General features: G+C 40.5%; 1 protein-coding gene across 1 annotated transcript in view; it reads right to left on the bottom strand.

The window, feature by feature from the left end:
• The window catches only part of SSH2 (slingshot protein phosphatase 2), a 260024-nt gene that overhangs the window by 135205 nt on the left and 97259 nt on the right, over nucleotides 1–27560 (bottom strand). Inside the window, exon 2 of the mRNA XM_004605002.3 lies at nucleotides 21563–21606. Coding sequence (XP_004605059.2) covers nucleotides 21563–21606 — 44 coding nt within the window. The remainder of the gene's footprint in view (nucleotides 1–21562; nucleotides 21607–27560) is intronic.

Raw genomic sequence — 27560 nt, 5'->3', positions numbered from 1 at the left:
GTCTCCCACATTCAGTTACTATGGGGTTACAGCCCACAGTTCAAGGAACACCCCATCACACTGCTTCCTGAGGGAGTTAATACATTAATGCTGGAGATACTCTCTCCTTAGGAGTTCACTCCCTCACATCTTGTATTGGGAGAAGCTCCTAAGAGTGCTTTTCATATTTCTTTTTCTGCTACTTGTTGATATAGGGAATCTAGTAGAATGCCTGGAATATAAAACCCTGGTAAGGGCTTTATTTTTATTTTCAAATCTGCCCTAGACTTTCAGGAGCCAAAAATTCACTTCACAGCAGGATTGATTTAGCCCCTTCACAAGCAATTTAGTCCTTTGCAATCTGTTTAGACTGGTCAAATTTCTAGGCTCCAGCTGAGCAGCATCATTATCTCTCCTAGCTCTCATGTATCAGCTTCCCTGGCCATAATTCCCTCTTTTTTATGTCTTCCCTGAAATAGGTGAAGATGCAAAATCACAAATTTGTACACTATTTTTTTGGTTCCATTTTTGTGGTACCTGGCAGTGCTCTGGGGTTAGGTCCTGGAAAATGCACAGGGGATCCTATATGGTGCTGGGGAGTGAACCCAGCGTTCCTCATGCAATTCATGGGTTCCAGCCAGATGTGCTACTTCCCTGGTCCTCAAATTATATCCTTTTTTGGTGGTGGGCTGGAGAAGGGAAATTGGGCCATAGTGAGTGGTGCTCAGGGGCTACTGCCTGTGCTCAGGAGTGACCCCTAGTGGTGCACAAGGAACTATATGAGGTCTCAGGGACTGAACCAGTGTGAGTCATGTTGCAAGTCAAGTGCCTTAACTCCCTGGAACTAAAGTATACATTTTTAACAACCATGTCAAATATCTTCTAGGAATTTAATTACAATTAAATTGTAACAAACAGGAACTTCACTTTTTCTCTCTGACTTGGATAAAACTAAGAAGTAGGAAAAAATTATACTCCTTAATCCTTAGTAGAAAGGGGGTACCGTTTCTACTTAAAGTAAGCACACCATTGCGCCTTAAGCCTGTGCTCTCCCTTGAGTACATCTCTCTCTCTCTCTCTCTCTCTCTCTCTCTCTCTCTCACACACACACACACACACACACACACACAGTAGCACTGTCTTCCTATTGTTCATCGATTTGCTCGAGCAGGCACCAGTAACGTCTCCATTGTGAGACTTGTTACTGTTTTTGGCATATGGAATATACCACAGGTAGCTTGCCAGGCTCTGCCATGCAGGCGGGATACTCTCGGTAGCTTGCAGGGCTCTCTGAGAGGGACAGAGAAATCGAACGCGGGTTGGCCATGTGAAGGTAAATGCCCTACCCGCTGTGCTATTGCTCCAGGCACCCCCTACAATAAAAATAAAATAAAGCAAGCACATCAACAGAGAAACGACAAGGTGTTTTCAGATTCTACTCAATCCACTTCAACTGGAAAGTCAAGGGGACAATGGATCTAAAATGAAATATAAAGAAGCCTACCAGGGAAAAAAGACTAGAAAATCATTCTTTTAATTTTAAATTGTGAGGTATTTGAAATATACAATACAAAATCAGGGGATGTCAGATAACCAGTAGCACTATTACTTCCCAGTATTTTCTCTTTTGAAAAAAAAAATTTTCTTGGGAATATCTCTATGAGCCCTTCCCACAAGCCCTTCTCACCCTCTCTGTAAGTAGATACCTTCCTGAATTTGATGCTCATCTTCCGATTTGCTTTCATATTAAGCCATCTGGGATATTTTAAATGTTTATTTTAATGGAATATTTAAAAATATTTATAAATAAATATTTATATTTATTCAGAAAATTATAGCTTGATAAGTACTGGCTCCCCCCGCCCCCCCCCCCCCTTTAGCATTTTAGCCTACAGCAGTGGTGCTTAGGGCACCATGCTACACTTGGGGACTGTACTAGGGTCAGCTACAACCACATTCAAGGAAAGAGTATTTATCCCTGTACTATCTTTCTGGCCCAAATGTTGGCCAGTCTTCCCTGCTCTTTTCCCTTTCTCTGCCCTCCTCTCGTCAGCTCTCGCCTTTTCTTCTTCCCCTGCTCATTTTTGAGGCAGTGGGGGTGGGGGGACACACCTGGCAGTGCTCAGGGTTTACTCCTGGCTCTGCACTCAGGGATCACTCCTGATGGGGAACTTAAGTGGTACTGGGAATCAAATCTGCGTCAACGGCAATTTAATTTAAATTCCCTCCTCCAGTCCTCATTTCCTTTGCTGTCGATGTTGTAGTGATGACCAGTTTGCACACCCACCTAGCTGTAGTACTCACACAATTTTAGCTCTGTACATCATATTTTACTTTACACATCCAGCCATGATGCTCAGAGAGGCTTTAGATCCCTTTTAGGGGCACAACTTGCACCCATGCTCACCACGGCTTACATTCTTAGTTGAGGCAGTTATGGTTGTAGCGCTTGCTGGGGGGTTAGTGTGGTCCTCTCACACATGCTGACCAGAGACTGGCACTGGCACATGGAGCCCACATTTCTTTTTAGTCGAAGTGCTTAACAGGGATTGTACCCTCCTCTTTTAGGTTTGGGGCACACCTGAAAATGCTCAGGGGCTGCCTCCAGACTCAGCGTTGGAGAGGTAGTCCTCAGGGGACCGTGTGGTGCCAGAAAACAAATCTGAGATTCCAGTATGTATAGCATGCACTCCAGCCCTCTGAACTATCTCCCCACCCCTCACCCTTTTTTTGTGGTGTTTACACATATCTGGCTATGGTGAAGCCAGAAATAACTTTTAATACTAGGGATAACAGATAGCAGAGCTGGCAGCATCATGCTTGAAACATGTGGAACACCTCGCATTTGAACTCATGACCATATGGCTGCAGGTTTTTAAGGCACTGAGCTATTCCTCTGCACCCAGTGAGTCATAATTTTTTTGAGTTGAAGAGTCTTGCTACTTAGCAAGTTGAAGAGTGTTTTCTACTTACTGATAAAGGTGGTGGGTGCTGATGGTTGGGAGGGATACAATTAATTTGCTGTATAAATTGATTTCCTTTCATGAAAGAATCTTCTATGGTATGTGATATAATATTCTATAGCATTTCACCCATATTAGAACTTTGGATATTGGAGGTAATCTTCTCAAATCGTGCTACTGCGATATCAACCAAGTTTATGTAATACTCTAAATCTTTTAGTGCCATTTCTTTTTTTTTTCTTTTTTTTTTTTTTTTGCTTTTTGGGTCACACCTGGTGATGCACAGGGGTTACTCCTGGCTCTGCACTCAGGAATTACCCCTGGCTGTGCTCAGGGGACCATATGGGATGCTGGGATTTGAACCCGGGTCGGCCGCGTGCAAGGCAAACGCCCTACCCGCTGTGCTATCTCTCCAGCCCCCTTTTAGTGCCATTTCAAAGGTGTTCACAGAATCTTCACCAGGAGCAGTTCCATCTATGAAACCACTTTATTTAATTATCCAAAAGAAGCAACTCCTTATACATTAAAGTTTTGTTTTTGTATTTTTTTTGGGTCACACCTGGCAATGCACAGGGATTACTCCTGACTTTGCACTCAGGAATTACTCCTTGCGGTGCTCAGGGGACCATATGGGATGCTGGGAATTGAACCCAGGTCAGCCTCATGCAAGGCAAATGCCCAACCTGCTGTACTATCGCTCCAGACTCTAAAGTTTTATTTATACAATTGTGGTGCTTCCATAATATCTTTGGGTGTCAATTCTAATTTTAGTTTTAGTTCTCTTGCTGTTTCTACCACCTTTAAAGTTATTCCCTCCACTAAAGTCTTCCATAAGGTTTGGATCAATGACTCCTATTATTGATATTTTGACCATCTATAAGTGACAAATGGATGATGGCACCTAGAATGATGAATAATTTTCATAAGGTTTATCATTAACTTTTTCAAGATCCCTCAGGAGAATTCACCAGCTATAACAGTTTTAGTTTTAAGAAATGAACTCTTTTTGCTTTTTGGTCACACCTGGTGCTCAGGATTTATATTGGCTCTGCACCCATGGATCACTCCTGGAGGGCTCAGGGGACCACGTGTGGTGCCGGGATCAAGCCCAGTTGGCTGCATGCAAGGCAAATGCCCTGTTATCTGTACTATTGCTCTGGTCCTTTTTTCATTTTTGGGCATAGGAGCTACTTCTGGTGCAGTATGACAGAGACCTTGTGGTGCTGTGGATTGAATCTGGAGTTCCTGCAAGGAAGCATGTGCTTCAGGCTTTGAGCCATCTCCCTGCACCCCTCCTCTCCTACCACAAATGTATTTTTAATTTAAGACTTGAAAGTCAAAATAACTTCTTGATCCATGTGCCACTGAATAGATGTTGTGTTAGAGACACGAGAACAGCATTACTCTCCTTTTAGGTCTTGGGTGACCTTGTATACTAACAATGAACAGTAGTATTTTGAAACGTATCATTTCGTTCAGCCATTAAGTCTCAACAGTGGGCTTAAAATATCCAATAAGACATGATGTAAACTCATATGCTGCCATCCAGGCTTTGTTATTCCACTTACAGAGCAGAGGCAGAGTAGATTTAGCATCATCCTTAAGGCATCCAACATTTAGAGAATGGTAAGTCAATGCTGGCTTCAATCTAAAGTCATCAACTGCATTAACCCCTGATAAGAGCCATAGTTTGTTCTTTGTTTTTTAAAATTTGGAAGGTGGCCCCCCAATAAAACAAAAATTCCTAATGCCTTTCTAATATTTTTAATAACATAAGGGCCAAAACCACAGCCATGATAATGACATCCTTATACTCTCTAAGGATACAACACAGCCTTTGTATTATGAGGTCTGTTCAGGTGATTTGAAAGTGCAATCAAATTTGAGAATCACTGCTCTAGATAACTTGCTACAGTTACTATATTAATACTTGCTGTTGTACCATGCCAACTTAATTTTTTTGGTTTCTGGGTTCCACACCCAGTAGCTCAGGGGTTACTCCTGACTCTGTGCTCAGGGAACCATATGGTGCTGGAGATAGAATCAAGGCCCTTTGCATGCAAAGTATGTGCTCAAGCCTCTTGAATTACCTCTGGTCCCTCATCTTTCATTTTACAAAGAATATGCTGTATTGAATGCCGCTTTCCTTAAAACCTTTTCCTTTTTGCTTTTTTTTCTTTTTCTGTAACTTTCCCACCTCTCTCAACCGTTATAGAACTGAAGAGAGTACCAGATTAGGCTGTGGCTTGAGGAAATGTGGCTGGCTTAAAACTAAACTTTCTCGTTATCAGCAATATGGTCATTTCAGTTGATCATTTATGGGTTCACTAGAGTAGAACTTTTAATTTCCTTCAAGAACTTTTCTTTGTATTCACAAACTTGATTAACTTTCTGGTAAGTGAGGCATAGCTTTGGGCATGGCTCAACTTCTGAAATGCCTTTCTCATTAAATGTAATGATTTTTAGTTTCTGATTTAAAGTGAGAGATGTGCAACTTGTCCTTGCACTTGAAAACTTCAGTTCAGACATGGATAAATGAGTAGACATATAAAGCCAACATAGCAGAAACATACTTCCTTCCTTTGGTCCCTTCCCCACTCTCTCCCTTCCCCCTCATCCTTCTTTTTTCTCCCCCACCCCTCCCATTCCTTCCTTCCTTCCCTCTCTGCCTTCTAAATTAGACACCAAAGTCTCATAATGCTCTGCCACTCAGTAAAATCTCTAGCCTCAGTGCAACTTTTTCAATTTGACTGTATTTTTACATTTTTAAATAATAAAATATTGGGAAAATAAAATGTTCATATTTTGTCTAAATGTCTCAGTTATAAAGACTATCAACTGGTTCCATATAACTGATACAGATACTTAATGACAAACTATACTCATAGAAAATAATAATTAAGCACGATAGATTACTGTTTAAAGTAAGAAAAAAAAGATCAGTTCTAAGATTTATCTGCACATAAATTTCTTGAAAAGTCATTAATGGGCGAGAAAGATAGTACAAGGTGTAAGGCCCTTGCTTTGCACACTGCTGACCTGGGTTAATTCCCCAGCTAATAGAGTCCCCCAAGCCCACTAGAAGTGGTCCCTGCCCACAGAGCAAGGAGTAAGGCCTGAGTACAGCACCCCCACCAAACAAAACAAAGCAAGACAGAATAAAATATTTCCAGACATAAAAGCGATGAAAGGGGCATTCCAGAAGAGGGTAGGAAAGGCTTTGGAGTCAAAAGTGAAATATTGAGGGCCAGTGGTTAGAATCATAGTACAATGGGGACAGCATTTGCCTTGCATGTAGACAACCTAGGTTTGATCGCTAGTACCCCATATAGTCCTCTGAGTCCTGTCAGGTGTGATTCCCTCAGTGTAGAGCAGGAGTAAGCCCTGAGCACCACTGGCTGTTGCCCTCCCAAAACAAAAAATACAGAGAATTGGTGGGTTAGCTCAAAGGGCTGGATTGCATGCTTCGTACATAAGCTCTCGAGTTCAATCCCTAGTACCACACGTCCCCTCAACACCACAGAGAGTGCCTCTTGAGCACGGAGACAGAAATAGTCTTTGAAAACCCTCAAATAAAAAAGGAGTACACTATTGAGTTTGACTTTGAGTTCTGTGCCATATAAATTGGGGAACTCACCAGTGGATTTTCAGTTTTAAGTTCCTCCCCAGTACAGTGGGAAATAATAATGCCCTGGTACTATTATAAGGATTGAGATAATAAAGAGAAAACATTAACTCTGTGCTCAGAAACATAATTAACTCTGAGAGATAAAGTCATTCTTTAGGGATGGGCAGATATTCTATAAGCCTTGAGTAGATGGTATAGTTAAACGGTAGGAGGTAAGGCTGGATTGCTGTGTTGAAATCAGTTATAAATTTTTTTTCTTTTCATGTCATACCACAAGTTTGACCATTAATAAGTACGGGAGAATACTGAGAGACTTTAAATTAGAAAGTGACATGAATAAATCTGAGTCATGTCTGAGGGTAGTGGAGGATCTATTAGCATGAGGATCACTTACACGCAGAAAGATCATGTTAGGAGGTGGTAATTCAAGAACGAGGGCCTAGACTAGGGTCAAGGCAGTGGTTTGGGAGAGAAAAAAAAGTTTGAAATAAAAATTTATGTATAGTGTATGTAACCCTTCTGCCCATTTATATAATTCTATACTTATGGAAATAAAGTCTCTTATAAAGCTATTAACATAAATTCTGCCACCAAAATAAACTATATAATGCAAATTTTTTAAAGTTGGAGGAAAAAATAGCCAAAAAAAAAAAAAAACCAAAAACCAACAACCAGGTTTTGCCAAATGGTAGAAAATACAGAGAAGAAAGCCCACAGCACACCACAGGAGATGTTTACTTTTTCAGATTTTTGGGTCATACCTGGCTGTGCTGGGGCTTTCGTCTGGTTCTGCTGTACTATCTCTCATGCTGAAAAAGATGTTTAAGTTGTTTTGGCTGGAGAGATTGTACAGTGGGTAAAGTGCTTGCCTTGTGCACAGACAATTGAGGTTTGATCCCCAGCACCTTATAAGGTCCCTTGAGCCCACCAGAAGTGATCCATGGTAGGCTCAGAGGTAGGAGTAATCTTGAATTCTGTCAGGGGTTGTTCCCAACCCTCCCCTCAACAAAAGTTATTTTAATCAACTTTAAATAGTTTTTCTACATCAATTCCTTGTTTCATTCTACTTTTTTTTTTTGGCTGGGAGTGTGGGGCAGGGGGTGGGACTCACCCAGCTGTGCACTGGGCTTACTCTGGTTCTGTACTTAGAAATCACTCCTGGAAGTGATTGGGGGATTATATGGGGCTTTGGGGATTGAACCCAGGTTGGTTGTGTATAAGGTAAGCACTCTACCTGCTGTAATATACTTCCAGCCCTCAGTCTACTTATTTGTCATTCCATTAGCAAGAGGCTCAGGAGGTGGAACTGACAGGCATTGGGGCTGGCTCAAAATGCAGCAGCAATGTATGTATGAGTCTATATGTGATATATGTATGTTACAGACTATCTTTTAATAGGAAGTCCAAATTTGGTCACCTTAAAATTAAGAATCACAGTCGGGGAGATAGTACAAGCGATAGAGGACATGTCTACCATATATGAGGCTTTGAGTTCAATCCCCAGCACTGCACAGCTCTCCTGAGCACTGTAGGATGTACCCCTGGTGGCCTCAAGCACTGCCAAGCCAATAAGCAGCCAGGAGTGGACTGCGGGGCTTCCCCTGGTACCAGTGGGAGTGGTGTGGTATTCTGTAGAACATAAATGGTATTCTGCACACCAACTTACTTAAGAGAGTCACTATTTAACTCTGGTGAATATTAAAAGTAACTTCATTGATTAATGTTTCAGTTCTTGAGAAAAGGGATAATTAAGTCAAACAAAACAATTGGTGTGCTAGGTATATTTTATTTTACATAGTCCTATGCTGTAAGTGATTTTGAAGATTTCTGAAATGTTATAAAGGTTTATTGGAGATATCAAATTATGGTTCTAGTCTTAGAAAAATCTAGTTTATACTAGCAAAAAGGAATAGTCATAGTATATATTAACTGTTCTAGGCATTTAAACTTTAGGACTTAAATTCTCATGAAAAACTGTATAGTATTCCTATTTCTATGATATAATTGAGAATATAGGCTCAAAGAGGCTAAACATCTTTTCCTAAAGTCTGAAAATGGATGAAAAGTGAGATTCTTTGAGATTATATATATGTATATATATGTATATATATATATATATATATATATATATGTTGGCTGCTGTGTCGGGGACAGCACACATGGGTGCTTTGCCCATACACAGCATGCCTTCCACCACTGAGCCACTGCTCCAGGCCCAGAATTATTCACTCCTGCTGGAGAGAAGTTACTTAGCACCTTCTAGTGTGCCAGAATTCCAGAATACAATCATGAATAAGATAGTTTCTGGCCTCACACAGTTTTAAGTGGCAAGAACAAACAAGTCATGTGCAACAGTGGTGGTGATGTGCTATGAAGGGAAACAGAAAGGTTTGCTGGAGCAGAGGTGGCACATAACCAACTGTCTGTCTTAAACTGTTTTTAAGTTTCCTGACCTTTTGTTTGATGTTTCAGCAGAACAGCTGTTTGGGATTGGGCTAGGTAGAGGGTGACAGGTTCTTTCTTCTCTCTCCAAATGGCTCTTTGGTTGTGGGAAATTCCCAGTGAATAATTAACACTAGAAGAGTTTGCAAGTAATGTTTATTAATATATTCTTCCTGCCTTAGGATGGTGAAGAGTAGTGAGTCAGAGATGCAAGGAGATCTTGAGTCTTAATAAATATGCATTGAATGATAAAACAAGGTGATTAGTACCTTTAAACAGGGTTTTTCAAAGGGCTTTCAATAGCTATGTCTTTAAATAATCATTCACATTGAATCATACTGACCTATGGATCTAGAGTGGAGAAATCCCTTTTCTAATTCAATGCTAGATTGAGACTAGATAAGAATTTACCTAAAATCTGACAATTGTCCTTGTTGATTTTTCCTTATTATATAAAGGATGTTAATCACAGTACAGAATTATGAGAACGGAGACTTTGAGATTGTAAATAATAACAATGAAAGAACCATTATTTTCATATTGCCTTAATATTTGGTGCTTATTTAATAGCTGTAAAGCTCTCCTCCTACAATCTATTTTATTTGCTTTTCAACTTTTGCACAGGATGGATTTTTTCCCCCTTTTGTTTTGTTTTGGGCCACACCTGGCAGTGCTTGGGCGACCATATAGGATGATGGGGATGGAGCCTGGGTTGGCTGTATGCAAGGCAAACACCTTACCTGCTATACTATCCTTCTATCCCTCAGCTGCCATTACTCTTAATTCACTGCTTCCCCCCATTACAGTTTCGGATGCCTATTTCTCTTGATAACAACACTCCCACCCCCTGCATTTACTACTGTGAAAAATATTGTTATTTTGGGTAAAGGTGATTTCTCCCAAAGGCTTTCTTCTTTCAAAAGGGAGAAAATGCTTTTCCTTGAACCCATGAACATACAAATTCCTATGGTATCCCTATGAAAATCAGAGGCTGGAGAGATAGTTCAGGAAGCTGAACCTATGTGTTGCAAGCAGGATGTTAGGTTTGATCCCTGGTACTACATGGCTCCCTGAGCTCTGTTAAGAATGAAGTTCAAACTTAGCGCCAAGAATAGCAATTATTATTGACATCCAGGTGTGCTCTCAATGCCCAATATAGTCAATAGACGATAAATTAGAAAAAAAATAAATACAAGACAAATCTAGGACTGGCGATTTGCCTTGTAGTGGGTAAGGCACTTGCTTTGTGCTGGCTGGGTTTGATCCCAGGTACCACATATGGTCCCCAGGAGTGATGCCTGAAAATAAAACCAGGTGTGAGTCCTGAGCACTGTTGGCTATAGCCCCCCAAACAAAATGGCAAACACAAAACAAAAAAGACAATTCCGTAAAGTAGTATCTAAACACATAAAGTACCTTGGAATCAACAAAGGAGGTCAAAGACATACATCAAAAACTACAAGCCACCATTTTTTTGGGGGGAAGGGTCACACCTGGCAATGCTCAGGAGTTATTACTGGCATTGTACTCAGGAATTACTCCTGGCGATGCTCAGGGAACCATATGGGACGTGGGGATCAAACCCGGGTCAGCTGCACGCAAGGTAGACGCCTTACATACTATCACTCCAGCCCCCAACAAGTCACTTTTTTTTTTTTTTTGCTTTTTGGGTCACACCTGGCGATGCACAGGGGTTACTCCTGGCTCTGCACTCAGGAATTACCCCTGGCCATGCTCAGGGGACCATATGGGATACTGGGATTTGAACCCGGGTTGGCCGCGTGCAAGGCAAACGCCCTACCCGCTGTGTTATCACTCCAGCCCCATACAAGTCACTTTTGAAAGAAATAAACACAAATACCACGAGAAAAAGAAATATATGTTCATGAACTGGAAGAACTAGCATTGTCCAAAAGACCTTCTATAGTAGAGATAAGTATCAAGAGGAGTACTCCACAGCTTGGAAGCTGACCTCACATGCTAGGTCTGCTTGGAAGCAGCTCTGATAGAGAAGGGATCACCAAGCAAAGGGTGTTAGGCGGGCCCACTAGGGATGGGAGATACAGGCTGAAAATAGGCTATAGACTGAACAAGATGCCTACTTAATACCTCTGTAGCAAACCACAACACCCAAAAAGAGAGTGAGCAAATGGGCAGAGGCAGGGTGGGGTGAAGGGGACAGGGTAGGGGTGGTGGGAGGGATGCTGGGACCATTGGTGGTGGAAAATGGGCACTGGTGGAGGGATGGGCACTCGATCATTGTATGACTGAAACGTAAGCATGAAAACCTGTAAGTCTGTAACTTTGTCTCACGGTGATTCACTAATAAAGTTAAAAAAAAAAGACCTTCTAACCCAAAGTATACCATTCAATGCAATCCCATCAAAATGCTGATCACACTTTTCAAGGACTTAGAACAAACACTAACATTTGTATGGAAGGGCCAGAGAGATAGTACAGGGATCAAGCACTTGTCCTGCATACACTCAATTCTAGCATATGAGTACTGCATATGATCACACAGGCACTATCAGGAGTACTCCCTGAGCACAGAACCAGGAGTCTAGGAGTAAGTCCTGAGCATCTCCGGGTATGGCTCAACTGCCCTCTATCATGACTACGGTTTGATACCCAGCATCTGATATGGTCCCCTAAGCTCACCAGGAGTAATTCCTGAACACAGAGCCAGGAGTAACATCTGAGCATTGTTGTATACAACCCAAAACCCAACAAAATAAGAAAAAAATATATTTATGGGCTGAGCAACAGTATAGCAGGTAGGCTGTTTTCCTTACCTATGGTTAACCCTGGTTTTATCCCTGGTAAGCACCACCAGGAATAATCCCTGAGTGAAATACCAAGAGTAAGCCTTGAATACCTGGGGTTACATCTGGCTCTGTGCTCAGGAATTACTCCTGGTGGTACTCAGGAGACCATATTGGTTGCTGGAGATAAACATGCAAGACAAACACCCTACCTGCTATACTATCACTCTGGCTCCCAATAAGAAACTGTTTAGAATACTCCTTGAGAGTGCCATTATTTAGTTAGTTCTCCAAAGTGATATCCTACAGAGTATTCTATTTCTCTTAATACTACTTTATTAATATTAATTTAGTATACTTAGTAATATTTACTATAATCCACATGGTAACAGGGATTATTATAATACTTTGCCTTCTATTGGAGGTTTGCCCTACTGGAAAATTTTTTTGGGGGTAGAGAAAGGAGTCTGGGTTATACCCAGCAATGTTCAGAGGCTATTCTTCATTCTATGCTCAGGAATAACACCCTGGTTGTGCTTGGGAGATCACAGTGCTGGGGATTAAGCCAGATCTACTGATCAGTCACCTTTCTGTAGCCTTTAGCGCAAAGGATTCATCATCAACCTCAAATAGTTTCAGTAGAGAAGTATGGTTATAGTCGAGCAAAGACAGCTCTCCAGGTCACAGCACTGGGATGGACACACCAGTAATACTCTATAGATCTAGTTGATAAAACTCATACTTACTTGGTTTATTTTCTCCCTAGAGCGATTAACTATTTCGTCCACCTACCTGCCTGATGACACTGATTCCAAGATATGAGGCCTGAATAGACAGACATGACAGAAGTTGCAATCCATAAACTTCAAGTAGTATTTTTTTAAAAAGTAGTAATTTTTAAACTATTGAGCATAGCATTTTAAATTAAAAAGCAGTAAAAAGCACAAAACCTCCTATTTGATTATGGCCAAAATGAAAAAAATCATTGCAATAATGCTAATTAATCATTAGGTCTTTTGAGGTGGAGATTGGGCCACACCCTGCTGTGCTCAGGGGCTATTCTTGGCTCTGTGTTAAAGGGTCTCTTTTGGATCTGTTCTCAGGGGAACATATATGATGCTGGGGATAAACTTGGGATAAGCTGTATGCAAAGCAAGAGTCATCACTCCTGTATTATTTTCTGGTCCCCCCTCTTTGGGTGGCAGTGGGGTATCAGTTTTTTTTTTTTAATGGAAACGGAATTATGATATGTCTAAATGCTTTCGTGCTGGAGAAAAGATAAAGGCAATACTCCCATGGCTGCCTATGTCCCACTCCCTACTAATGGAGGAATTCTGCTTGCTTCACATATTTTTACTCTGAAATATGCATTTTTGCTAAACATAAGCTCTGATAATGAAAGGAAAAGTCCAACTAAAAAGAAAATATTGCTAATTTTCAGGATACAGTCTAAAGAATTTATAACTGCAAAATATACAGTTAAGACATTACTGGCGCCTGCTCGAGCAAATCGAAGATCAACAGGATGACAAGTGACAAGTGACATGTATAGAGAAGAGCTCACTTATTCATCTAGCTATTATTGAATACCTGAATTCTATATCTTAGCTATTGTGAATAATACTATAAACATAGGGAGTAGAAATATCCTTCAAAAAGATGCTTTCAATTCCTGGGGGCATATTATTTGGTCATACAATAAATCTATTTGTTAAATGTTGTGGATATGTCATATTGTCTTTCCCATAGTGGTTGTACCATTTTCACTTTACTACCAATAGGATACAGGGTTCTGATTTCTCTACACCCTTATCAACAGCTAGAATAGTTCTTTGTTATTTAATTTTATCTCTTTGGCTTTTTTTGGGGGGGTCACACCTGGCTATGCTCAGGAGTTACTCCTGGCTTTGTACTCAGGAATTACTACTGGCAGTACTGGGGGTACCATATGGTATGCCGGGGATGGAATCCGGGTCAGTCACATGCAAGGCAAATGCCCTACCTGCTGTGCTATTGCTCTGGCCCCAACAGTTCTGTTTTGTTTTGCTATTGTTAATAGCCATCCTAACAATTATAAGAGCTTTAGGATTTGACTCCAGGCTTTTGTTTGTTCATTTGTTTTGCAGTACTGGGAATCAAACCCGGAGCCTTACACATGAAAGGCAAGTCTAGTGCTGAGCTCTATCTATAGCTGTCTTTATATTCTCATGATTCCAAATATTTTCTCATTCAGTGACCTGCTGCAAGTACTACAAACTAAAAATGTGCAAGCACCATAACCAGGTGTGTGAACTCCTGGAGAGAGTCACCTTCTTCACAGCAAAACTGCCAGTACTGTGCTTGGCACAGAGAGGCAGCACTAGGGATCACACTCACGGCCCCATGCTTGCAAGGTAGGCCTTTAGACACTGAACCATACCCTAGCCCCCACCTCATGGTTTATGTCAATGCCACACTGGTTGTATCAATATAGCTTTGCTGTAAGTTTAGAAATCAGAAATTTTGAGTCCTCCAGTTTTAGTCAATCAGTATCCCTTGAGATTCCATATGACTAATAATATTATTATTTTTATCTTTTGGTTTTTAAGTCACACTGGGAGTACTCAGAACTTATCCCTGGTTCTGTACTCAGGGATCACTCCTGGTGGGGCTCTGGGGATCAGATGTGGTGCCAGGGATTGATGATTCCAGGTTGGCTGCATGCAAGGCACATGTTTAACCTGTTGTCTTATCTCTCTGGCCCAGAAATTCCTAAGAATTTTAGGAAAGGGGGCTGGATCGATAGCACAGTGGGTAGGGCATTTGCCTTGCACGTGGCTGACCAGGGTTCGATTCCCAGCATCCCATATGGTCCCCTGGGCACTGCCAGGAGTAATTCCTGAGTGCATGAGTAAGGAGTAACCCCTGTCAACGCTGGGTGTGACCCAAAAAGCAAAAATAAATAACAATTATTATAGGAAGGTCTTTTCCTTTTTTGGGGGTTGTTTTTGGGAGGGTCAAAGACGTGTATCTAAGAGTGAAGAGATAAAACAGCCACAATTTAGCATCCAAAAATTTCCTTCTGAGGCATTGGGAAGATGGCTCAAAGAACTGGAATTATAGAAAGCTCAGGTTCATTTCCTGGGTCTTGCACATGATTCCCAAGCATCACTGGGAGAAGACTCCCACACCCGCCCCACATACTGAGTTGGGTGTGACTGACAAATAGACAAAAATTTTCTCTCTAAATGTTGAAAGCCTTCAATAGACGTTAGCATTCCACCATATTGACATTTGACAATTTTTGCCAATGCCATGTTGGGGAGATAGTTTTTGGTACTTTCTACTCCACTAGTTCATCAAGAACTATCTGCCAGCAGTAACAGATACTTAAAAAATTTATTAGTTTTTCATTCTTATACAAATTTTTTTTTGGGGGGAGCCATTCATCTTGTGCTTAGAACTTACTTCTGGCTCTACACTCAGGGATCACTCCTGGAGGGCTTGAGGGACCTTATAGGGGCACTGGAGGATCAAACCTGGGTTGGCCAGGTGCAAGGCAAATGCCCTGCTTGCTGTACTCTGGCTCCCCAAGATAATTTTTCAAAGAATTTTTAGCAAAGTAACTGAGGAAAAGTTATTTTTGCTTCTGTTTATACCATAAATAATAACATCTAGGACAGAAGCTAAATGATTTATCTACTTAAGATATACCTAAGTAGTAAAAAGATTTGCTTTCAAATCAGATTTCTGAAGAATGTCAGAAGCAAAGCATGCCAGATGTATGTAAACTAAAGAGAGTATATCAGTGAAGACATTCTTCAGAAACAACGAGTACTTCAATGAAATTAATATTCTTAACTGTTAAGAATTCCTAGATGTCAAGTGGCCAGAAAAAGAGCTAAGAGCTTTAAAGGTGCAATTTTCCAGTTTAAAGGAGCTATTCAGTATGATGGCAGGATTCAAAGAGAATGAGGGCAGCTCACTGCACCCCCTGGTGGTCATACTCAATTGGAAGTGGAGATTGAAACTTCAGGAGGGCCAATGGGGCCAGGGAGATAATTGAATGGGATGAAGTGCTTGCTCTGCATGCTGAGTCCTTGCATTCAATCCTTACCCTGGTGTCCTCCCCCTCCTACGCACCCCCTCTCCGCCCAAAAGGCCAAATAGCAAAGATGCAGAGCTTCAATGAGACAATAAAAGCCAGTTTTTAATATCTGGAAAATTCTACTTTTCAAATAAATGCATGTATACATATATAAACTCAATAAACACTGGGATTCTATATGAAACATTAATATCATTATTTTATTTCTTAAAACAGCACGGTGAGGGGGTACTTACTCCTCTAAGGAAAAAATATCCCCTTGGATTGAATGATTTCACTAATCTGTGATATATAGGGATACAAAGCAAGAGAATTAATAATATCAAATGAGGACAAACCTTCAGCCTTTCATTACGAGGTTAACAAGCCATAGGGGGTGAGGACAAGAAAGGAAGGAAGAGGCTGACCAGAAGCGGCAAAAAGACAGTGATAGAGGGTCTTATGGCATTTCCGTGGTAAAAGTGCAGTAGCTCTGTACATCAAAGCCATAAATGTCAACACTATTACAACCATACTAAACTACAATGAAATTAAAAAATATATAATAAAAGAATTCCTTGTACTGTAGTCACAACTTTCTTAACTGTGATTGTTTCAATTTCTAATTTTTATTTTTGGTTTTTGGGGCACACTTGGCACTCAGAAATCATACCTCGAATGCTGCGGGGGCGGGGGAGGGGAAGCGGGAATCACTGAGCCCAGGTCAGCTACATGCAAGGCAAGCACCCTAGCTACCTACTGTACTATCTTTCCAGTCCCATTTTAGTTTTTTTTAGAGATAAAAAAGAAAGATAAGGATAAATGATCATTTCATATTTACAATGGACTTTTTACTTTTCCTGTTTCTATTTTTTAAATTTAAGTAGAATATTCTTATTATTTAGGTTGACATATTCTTTGATTTATGTTGCAGCAGAAGCCTATCACCTTTTCACAAAGAAGGGGCAACATTAAACATTATTAAGATATCTAAATTCATGCTGAAACTAAATGAAGTCACATCTTTTTTGTTTCGATTGGATCAGCATGAGCTACACAGTTACAAAGTTGTTTGTGACTGGGTTTCAGTCATAAAATGTTACATGTTCCTTTGGGTATAGGTTTCTCACCACCAGTGTCCCCAATTTCCCTCCCACCACTCCCCTCCCCAGCCTGCCTCTATGGCAGACACTTTTCTCTCTTTCCCTCTCTCTTTTGGGCATTATGGTTTACAACAAAGGAACTAAAAGGTTATTGTGTATGTCCCTTTACCTCTTTTCAGCACTCAGTTCTTGTCCACAGCAATCATTTCCAGCGATCACTGTCATAGTGGTCTCTTCTCTGACCTAACTGCCCTCCCCTTCCATTCTTGTGGCAACTCCTACTTGTGGCAAGCTACCAATTGTGCACCAGACCTCCTGGCCCTTGTTTCTACTGTCCCTTGGGTATTAGTCTCAGACTTTTTAAAAACATCCCACAAATGAGCGCAACAAGTCTATGTATACACTTCGCATGATACTCTCCACGTCCATCCATTTATTAGCAAATTTCATATGAAGTTACATGTTAAGATAAAAATAAACAAAGCAAATACAAGATAAAGAAAACTTGATTAGGTACCAAAGACAAAGATTTAGAAGAATGATGTGGCCACAGATCAAATGAAGTAGTAACCATCATTGTGAAACTACATCTTATACAAGGTGCTCAGAGTCTATGTTTTCCTTCAACTTCTTTCAAGCTGCCTCCACTTGACTACTGCTTTGTTTCACATGTTCCAAGGTGAACCCTTCATATATCCTTGCATAAGCTTTCTATCAAGGAAATCGCTGCTAGTAAGTACATTAACATTGTTCTATCCACACGTATTCAACAAGCATTACTGAGTGTCAGCTGCATGCTAACTACTGTGGTGGCACCTTCTCTCTTCTCTATTGCCCCTTCTCTCTCTACCCCTCACCTCTTCTCTTTTTTCTTTCCCATGGCTTCCATCAAGTCTATGGTTCTTTGAGTGTCTTTTTTTTTTCTTTCTTTTTTTTGGGGGGGGGGTCGGTTTATAGGTTATATCCCGTGGTGCTCAGGACTTACTCTGGACTCTGTGCTCAGAGATCACTCCTGGTGGGTTCAAGGGACCTTATGGGATACTGGGGATGAAACCCAGATTAGCTGCTTGCAAGGCAAGTGGCCTACCTGCTGTACTATTGCTCTGATCCCTTAAGAGTTCTTTATATATTCAAAACCAGAGATCCCCAAAATAACAATCTACTAACCTCTTTTTCTGGCAATAACAACGCCAAATAACAACACAACCCCCCCACTATATGTTCCCCTGGAAATCCACCTTCTGTAAGCAAACAAACAAAAACACCCCCTAATTGCAACAAAGATGCTACCACTCCCTGGATCATTCTAGTACTCCATCTTTCCCTGGGGGAGAGCAGTATTACCTACTTTGGAAAACACTGTTCTTGACATTATCCCCTTAATAGGTATGTGATTTACAAATATTTTCTCCAATTTGCTGGGTTTTTTTTTTCACACTGTTGACTGTGTCCTTTGATGCACATGTTAAATTTTGATATAGTCCTCTTTATTTTACTGCTGCTGTTGCCTGTAAACATTGGTTTTATTTTGTTCTTTCCTTTGGTTTTTGGGCCATACCTAGTGGTGCTCACATGCTAGTCCTAGTTTGGTTGATCCTAGAAATGCTCAAAAGACACTATGGTGCCAAGGATCGAATCTGAGTTTCTCATATGTAAAACATAGGCTCCTGTCCTTTGAGCAGCCTCCCCAAATTATGCTTTAAAGTCATAAATCAGGCAAGTCATATTCAAAGGTTACTTATAATTTACAACTTTCTCAGTAAATGGCACTTGGTTAAAAAAGAGATTAATGAGTATTTAAAAAAATTGCCTCCAACTGGCATTTAGTTTTACTGATAGAATGTTTATGATTAAATTCCTTACTACAAATCATAACTGGATTAAGAAACTGGCAAGATGAGTTCAGGCACGCTCCGTGAATAATCCAACGCTGGATTATTCTGTGAGTGAGAATGCCAGAACAACCTGCAGCAGCCAAACACACAAGAATTGACTAAGGGACATTTAACTGGCACTTAACAGAAATTTCTTTGCTTGGAGTCAGACTAAAGTAATTCGGTTAGAAATAGGCTGGGAAACAAACTAAATGTAAGAAATTACAATAGACTCTCCTAAATAGATATTTAAAAATGGGTGCCACAAGGTTTTTCTTCAGATTTTTATAAAGGATCTGTTTTTGGTATAAAGAAGAAACCTGCAAATCCTTCTGCTAGTCATATTAATAATTTATTCCCAATAGCTTACAGTCAGAGGTCTTTACAGTTTTTAATTGGCTTGACAATTCAGTGCTATAGCTGATCTTGCATTGCCTCCTGATTATGTAATTTTTTTGGAACAAGTATCCCAAGTAGATGCCAAGTCAATATGTAAAGCTTGACATCAATCCAAAGATACTTAAATTTTGCCTATTCTAAAATTTAAGAATCCTTGAGAATACTATTATACTATTATAATTTTGATGGGAATGTAGCCATAAAGCTAACATTTCTTCTAAATTTCTATCTCTAGCTTTATGCAAAAGAATGGCTCCTCTCCTTTAATACAAAAAAAAAAAGGGCTTTAGGTCCAAAATTTTGTTTTCGGGTAATATTTGGCAGTGCTCAGAGGTTCTTTATGCCTCAGGAGGCCATATGCGGTGCCAAGGATTGAACTGAGGCTTTCTTGCATGCACAGCATGTTCTCTAATCCATTGAGCTATCTCTCTGGCCCCTAAGCCAGAATTTTTGTGATAACCGTGGCTGAAAAAATCCTGCTAATAACCTTAGTTACCAATGAAGAGATTATTTCCATATTAACTTATATTCTGTAAGAGTGAAATATACCCGATCATTAATCATTAAGAAAGCATTCCCTGGAGCCAGAACAAGGGTAAGATGCTTGCCCCGAGTGGAATCAACCTCAGTTTAATCTCCAGCACTGCATATGATCTTTAAAGCATTTCCAGGAGTGATTCCTGAACACAGTAAGAACACTGAACACTGCTTCCCTTGCTGCCCCCAACCAAAATAAAAAAAGGTGGTTGAGGAGAAGAAAGCATTTCTTGTAAAAAATCTTTTTTTTCTTCTTCTTTTTTTTTTTTTTTGTCACATCTATCCAGGGTCACAGATAATGTAGACACATGCAAGGCAAGTACAGTACCTTTTGTATTATTTGCCTGGCCCAAGAAAGCATTTCATTCATTCCCTTTAGTCAACTTTTCCACATTGACATACTTATTTAAGCCTTTGTATTCATTCTCTGTATCATTCAGCTTTTTCCAGTTGGAGGCTTCCCAGTGGTTCTGGGGAACACCATGGTTATACACAGCAGCGCTTAGGAGGCAATGTAGTATCGAAGATTGAACCTGGGGCACTGGGAATGTCACATACCAGGCCTCTGATTTATCTCCTTGGCTACTCTGTGTCATTTGGGATAGCTCAGTGATATCAGAGGACATTAACTTTGGTAACACTTAAAAGACATCTTGAACTTAACAGGATGGTTTCTTATGGAAGGGAAATGACTTTAAAACCCATTTAAAGGAATGAAAGAAATGTCATCATATATTTTCTAAATGTTTCTTTTTTAATAGTAGCTGGCCCAGGAGTTCATGAGAGAAAGAGAAGAATTTCTATTGCATTATTTTTTCCTGCTTTTTGGGTCACACCTGGTGAAGTTCAGGGGTTACTCCTGGCTCTGCACTCAGGAATTGCTATTGTCAGTGCTCGGAGGACCATATGGGATGCCAGGGATCGAACCCAGGTCAGCTTCGTGCAAGGCAAACCCACTGTATTATAGCTCCAACCATTCCATTGTATTTTAAGGATTGAATGAATTACTCAGCTATTATTCTTGGATTTTAGAAGGTGAAATATTAGCCAGTATGTAAAACTGCTAAAGGCTATCAAAACAAATGACAAATATGAGTACAAAAATGCAGCCTGAAATGTTCTTCAGTTGTTATTTTCCTAAATGTTAAGAAAATTTTGCCTTTTTATTACTCAAGCTAGGACACTTGGATCAATTCTGGGCCAACAGTGACCTTTCTACAATTTTTAAGGCAATCTACCATTTTAAAATTTTCTGAATCATATCTCTTCATTCTCAGCAATGGAAAACAAATTATCAAATGCTTCCTTTTCAGCAGGTCCGACTTTAGTGGGGAGAAACTCCAAATAATAATAGTGAGTTTTTTTGGTTGAAATATTGAATGTAATCAAAGTAAAGTGAAAGTAAAGTGAAATCTATCAGTTACACAGGTGGGGTGGGGGGCTGGGGAGGTGGGGGAGTGGGGGGGAGGTATACTGTGATTCTTGGTGGTGGAATATGTGCACTGGTGAAGGGATGGGTGTTCGAGCATTGTATAACTGGGACTTAAACCAGAAAGCTTTGTAACTTTCCACATGGTGATTCAATAAAAGAATAAATAAATAAATAAATAAAGATCACAATGTAAAATAACAAAAAAAATTAAAAAAATAAAAATTTTCTGAATCAACAACTTGGTTCTTAAAGCAATCCCATTCTTGAAAAATAACTTGGAAAATGAAGATAAACTAATCTGACAAGATAGACAGAATTAGAAGAAAAAAACCATTAACAGCAGGTAAGCTTTCAGATAGCACACACAAACATACCTCCTGGGCTGTGACCGGCATTCCTCCTCCCCACTGTCTGCCTCCTGTATAGAAAAAAAAATCAGAAAAAATAATTTAAAAACTAGGTCCTATATCACAATATCAACAGTGCAATTTTACAAAGCTTTCTTTATATGTAAGAGTATTTCATTCATGGTATGCTCTTTTTTTTTTTTTTTTTGCTTTTTTTTTGGGTCACACCCAGCAATGCACAGGGGTCACTCCTGGCTCATGCACTCAGGAATCACCCCTGGCGGTGCTGAGGGGACCATATGGGATGCTGGGATTTGAACCCGGGTCGGCCAAGTGCAAGGCAAACGCCCTACCCGTTGTACTATCACTCCAGCCCCATTCATGGTATGCTCTTGTACTATATTCTCTCTGCAGAAAATAACTTCGAACAACCCACAAGGTTTATATTACTAAAACTTATTCCTAGAGGAACTGTATCAGTCTACCATATTTTCCTGATAACAAAGCATTAATCATGAAAAGAATTATCTCTAAAAACCACATGAAGATGCTATTTTCCTAATATGCAATTTCATTCTATTACGAGAGGGATATACCATCAAAAAATCTAATTAAGATGGCCTATTAATGATTCTAATCCTTGAAGAACAAAAACAGTGAGCATCACTGCTTCATAAAGTTCTCATGATCAGATCACTATGATCACCAATATTCATTGAATTATATTCAATGAATAGTAACTAGGTCTCTTTTCTAGCACTGAATTTCACTGCTACCTTATAAACTCAGAAGTTTGGCAGTACCACACTTTTCACTGATTGCAATATACACATACACACAATTTGGGATAAATCTATGAGCAATGTGATTTAATGAAGACTGAATGACAATTGAACTGCATTTATTTTTTCACAGTGGCACATATAGAATGACACAAGGTATTATGATTTATGGCAATACAGATTTGTTGAAATTTAGGAAAAGCTTCAGACAAAGAAATTGAAAGTCCCAAAGGAAAGAAGTTACCCAAGGAAACTCACACAGTAAAGCTATTGCCTCCCAACATTTTGAAAAAGTGTGTAATGTACCCATACCTGGCCAAGCATATCAATTACTATGTTGTCACCATCACTGTCATCCCATTGCTCTTCGATCTGTTCGAGCGGGCACCCATAACGTCTCTCATTGAGAGACTTATTGTTACTGTTTTTGGCAAATCCAATACACACAGGTACCTTGCCAGACTATCCAAGAGGGGCGGAGGAATAGAACTTGGGTCGGCCACGTGAAAGGCGAATGCCCAACCGTTGTGCTATTGCTCCAGCCCCATCAATTACTATATATTAAGATATTAGGTCTTCACAGAGATAAGAATATTGGGATGAAGGAAAATTAAAAAGAAAAAATACGAGAGAATTATTGATACCAAGGTGCTAATTTTTTCTTTAATGTTTGTTCTCTGATATTTCTTGTTTGTTTCTGGGCTACACACACTGATGCTCAGGGGTTATTTCTGGCTATGTACTCAGGAACTACACTGGGTGGTGCTCGGGAGACCAATGGGATGCTGGGGATTGAACCCAAGTAGGTAGTGTACAAGGAAAGCACCGATTGACTGTACTCTCTCTAACCCCCACCCCTGACATTTTAATATTTGTTCTCTGGGCACTTTTGTCCTATTTGACAATACAAAAATTGGAGGAGAAAAGTAATCTCCAGCAATATGTATACCCTCTGTCACTGAGTCAACTATATTTTCTAGTTTATGGACCCTATCTCCATTCATTTGTATCTCATTCTGTCTCCATCTCTGGGCAGATACAACCAGACCAACTCCCTAACTTTTATATCTTTTTTTTTCTTGTTTTGTTTTGGGGTCATACTCAGCAGGACTTACTCCTGGCTCGGCTTAGGGGGACCATATTATTGCTAGGGATCAAATCCAGCTTGGCCACATGCAAGGCAAGGCCCGATCCACTGTACTAGCACTCCAGACCCTCCCTTTTAACTTTCATTATCAATTTCAGGCATGTTTATTTTCCACAAAGGGAAGAACAAGGCAATGATTCTAGCCCTAGGAGGAAGATAGGTCAAGTATCATTGCGCATTAAACTCTTTGCATTGTTTGAGTCATAGAACAGTGGGAGGGGCTTGCTTTGCATATGGCCCAACCAGATCAATCCTGGTACCACATTTAGTCTCTTGAGCCCTACCAGGAGTATCCCTGAGCACAGCCTAGTGTGGGGCGAAACAAAACAAACAAAATTTATAGCATGTTATAAATCATTCATGTTGCTGCATGTAGCAGAAACTAATTCTTTTTTTAAAAAAAATTTTTATTAGTGCATCACCATGAGGTACAGTTATAGACTTACAAACTTTCATGCCTGTGTTTCAGTCATACAATGCTTGAGTACCCATCCCTCCACCAGTGCCCATTCTCCACCACTGATGATCCCAGTATCCCTCCTACCCCCCACCCCATCCCTCCCATCCCATCTCACCTCTGTGGCAGGGCATTCCCTTTTGCTCTCTTTCCTTTTGGGTGTTGTGGTTTGCAACAGAGGTATTGAGTGGCCATAGTGTTTGATCTATAGTCTACTTTCAGCGTGCATCTTCCATCCCGAGCGGGTCCTCCAACCACATTTTACCTGGTGTTCCTTTCTCTACCTCAACTGCCTTTTCCTTCAGCATGTGAGGCCAGCTTCCAAGCCTTGGAGCCAGCCTCCTGGTACTTATCTCTACTATTCTTGGGTGCTAGTCTCCCATTTTGTTACTTTATATTCCACAGATGAGTGCAATCTTTCTATGTCTGTCTCTCTCTTTTTGACTCATTTCACTTAGCATGATACTTTCCAAGGTGACCCACTTATATGCAACGGTCACGACTTCATCTTTTCTAACAGGTGCATAGTATTCCATTGTGTAGATGTACCAAAGTTTCTTTTTTTTGCTTTTTGGGTCACACCTGGCGATGCACAGAGGTCACTCACTCCTGGCTCTGCACTCAGGAATTACCCCTGGAGCTCAGGGGACCATATGGGATGCTGGGATTCGAACCTGGGTCGGCTGTGTGCAAGGCAAACGCCCTACCCGCTGTGCTATCGCTCCAGCCCCCCAAAGTTTCTTTAACCAGTCATCTGTTCTCGGGCACTTGGTTCTTTTCCAGATTCTGGCTATTGTAAACAGTGCTGCAATGAACATTCAAGTGCAGATGTTGTTTTGACTATACTTTTTTGCCTCTCTGGGATATATTCCCAGGAGTGGTATTGCTGGGTCAAATGGGAGCTCAATTTCTAATTTTTTTGAGGAGCGTCCATACTGTTTTCCAAAAATGGCTGACCCAGTTGACATTCCCACCAGCAGTGAAGGAGGGTCCCTTTCTCCCCACATCCATGCCAAAAGCAACTGCTGTTGCTTTAAAGCAAGTGCAAGTGGGGGCTGGAGCAATAGCACAGTGGGTAGGGCGTTTGCCTTGCACGCGGCCGACCCGGGTTCGATTCCCAGCACCCCATATGGTCCCCTGAGCACCGCCAGAGGTAATTCCTGAGTGCAGAGCCAGGAGTAACCCCTGTGCATCGCTGGGTATGACCCAAAAAGAAAAAAAAAACAAAACTAAAGCAAGTGCAATTGCTTTAAAGCCACGAGGTCACCTTTTGGCCCCTTCTTGCTGGGGCCAAACAGCAGCACCGTGCTTATGCAGATGAGCCAGTTGAAGAGTCCTTAACTCTTATATCTGAGGTCTTAGATTAGATGGGGGGGAATCGTCAATTAGAGTATCTATGGTTTGGGCTTTCTCATTGTGAAGTTGCCTCGGTTGGTCTTTTAACATGGTTGCTTAGGGATCTTCCAAAAGGCTAGCCTCAGAGTTGGTGCAATGTTACTTGGCCCATGCACTCTTGGGCATTGATGAAGTCTAGATGAAGTACACTGATGAAGTCTAGATCAGATCCAAAGAAAAGGAAATTAGACTGCCTTTCAGTGGAAATTGTTGGCCAAGAATTATGTGTTCTTCAGTTATTTTAGCCAAGTTCTCCCTGAGACTGGAATCATTATTGAGGAAATATCTCATCGACCATTTTAACTCTGATTCATACATGTTTTATTTTAAGGGAACTTAAAGGAAATATCTGAAACAGCACGTGTTTCCTCAGTTTTCTGATGCTCGAAATTGTAGGCAAGAAAGTTTAAGGGTTGGGGAGATAGTAGAGAGGTTAAAGCACTTGCCTAAGATTTCAAGCAACAGTTCATTTATGAAGTATCACTTGAACTGGGGATTTATCTCTATAGTACAGCACATGCTTTACATGCATGCAGTGTATGTGTATAATCTAGGAAGAAAAAAAGAAGGTATCATCATCTAGTCAAAGTTGGATGCAGAGCTGTTGCTGGATGATTTTTGTCTACAAACTACATTACACTTAAAAACATATTTAGTTGTGCAACTCTTCTACATGTGATAATTGAAGGGTGGGGAATCATTTGGGCCAAACCCTGTGGTATTTAGAAACTATTCCTTGCTTGATTCGCAGTAGAGATCTCTGGTGGTGCTCGTTGGACCATACGTGGTGCCAGGGATTGAACTGAGCTGAGCTGCTAGCAAAGTAAGCACCTTAGCCTGTCTCTGGCCCCCTGCTTGTGATGATTTTAGAGTTAATATATTTTCTCTTCTACCAACAAGGATCCAACTCCTTGGGGGCTACTTGATTCAAAAAGCAACAACTCTTAACTATGTTCTGAATCTGTCACTTCTGACAAGCATGCAATATGGAAACCTCATAAAAGTCAGCTTGTCAGCTCAAACTCATGAGAGCCAAGTGTTATATTTTTAGGAATCTTGTGAAATACACAATGGCTAGCTTGTAGTTGGTCATAGAAATATTCACCAGAAAATCAGCAACTATTACAAATCAACCTTTGCCCAGAGAACAGAATTTAGGGGTGGGGGGAAGGGCACCCAGTGGTGCTAGGGGGGAATTATACAGTGTTATGGATAGAACCTGGGGCTCCTGCATGCAAATAATGTACTATAGCCCTTCATTCATGGGTATAAGGAAGAGGAGTACTGGAGTCAGCCACAGGCAAAGCATGTACTGAGAACTGATTTTTGATATTTATAGCAAACTATTTAATGAGGGGCCCCCAAATTTGTATTTTATAGAAATTCCATGGATAAACCGATTAGCAGTTAGGATTGAAAAACCTTTATCTTAAAGATCTGGAAAAATAATTAAAAGGCTCAGGGGACACATAACTATTAATTTTTCAAGGTGTGTTAGGAGATCAGTAATGATGAGAACTCAGCTCTCCAAAGAGATCTATTATCTTCTTTCCCAAACAGTAAACTCTCTGAGGGCAAGTTTATGTTTGCATAGTGGCAATCATACAGAAGATATTTGATCAGTATTAAATGAATTGTATTATCCAAGGAATCCTGACCAGTTAGTGGCAAAAAAGGCTAATTCCAACACATCATATGCTTCATCTTCATTAAATTATTGGTCATATTTTAATTTTATCAGCCTAAAATGAGTTCTTAAATATGGGGTAGAAAGCAAGTGACACTATTGTAAGATAATGAGACTACTTCTGTGCTACTCTCTGGTTCTCCATAATTTAAAGTCTCTTCGTGATGATATTCTCACTTGACCCACCCTAAGATGAATGTCATGTAAGTACTAACATGAGCCCATAAGAAATTAAGAGCAGGGTTCAAAATTAAAACTGGAAAAGTCCTCTGGGCATGGTTGTTTTCTCAACAAATAAAGAATGTTCTTATTTGTCCTTCTTCCAAAAGCCTGTATAAGGAAGATAACATGTAAGCTGAACTCTTCTGCCTCAAGAGAACCAGCCCAATAAGACTTCTCTGTGGCCTACCAGTCTGCAACCTACCCAATCTGAAAACATACCTCCAGGTGCTGTTCCTATGTAACTTGCTTTCTGTGACCTGCAAGATAGTTTTCTAGGATGCTGAATCTGCCTTCTTCCAACCAGTTAGCCTGTTGCTAAAAAAGCACCTTCCTTC

Source organism: Sorex araneus, chromosome 3 (genome assembly GCF_027595985.1).
Source record: "Sorex araneus isolate mSorAra2 chromosome 3, mSorAra2.pri, whole genome shotgun sequence".
Lineage (NCBI taxonomy): Eukaryota > Metazoa > Chordata > Mammalia > Eulipotyphla > Soricidae > Sorex > Sorex araneus.
The sequence above is the reverse complement of the archived record's forward strand: the minus strand, read 5'-3'. Positions and strand labels throughout refer to the sequence as shown.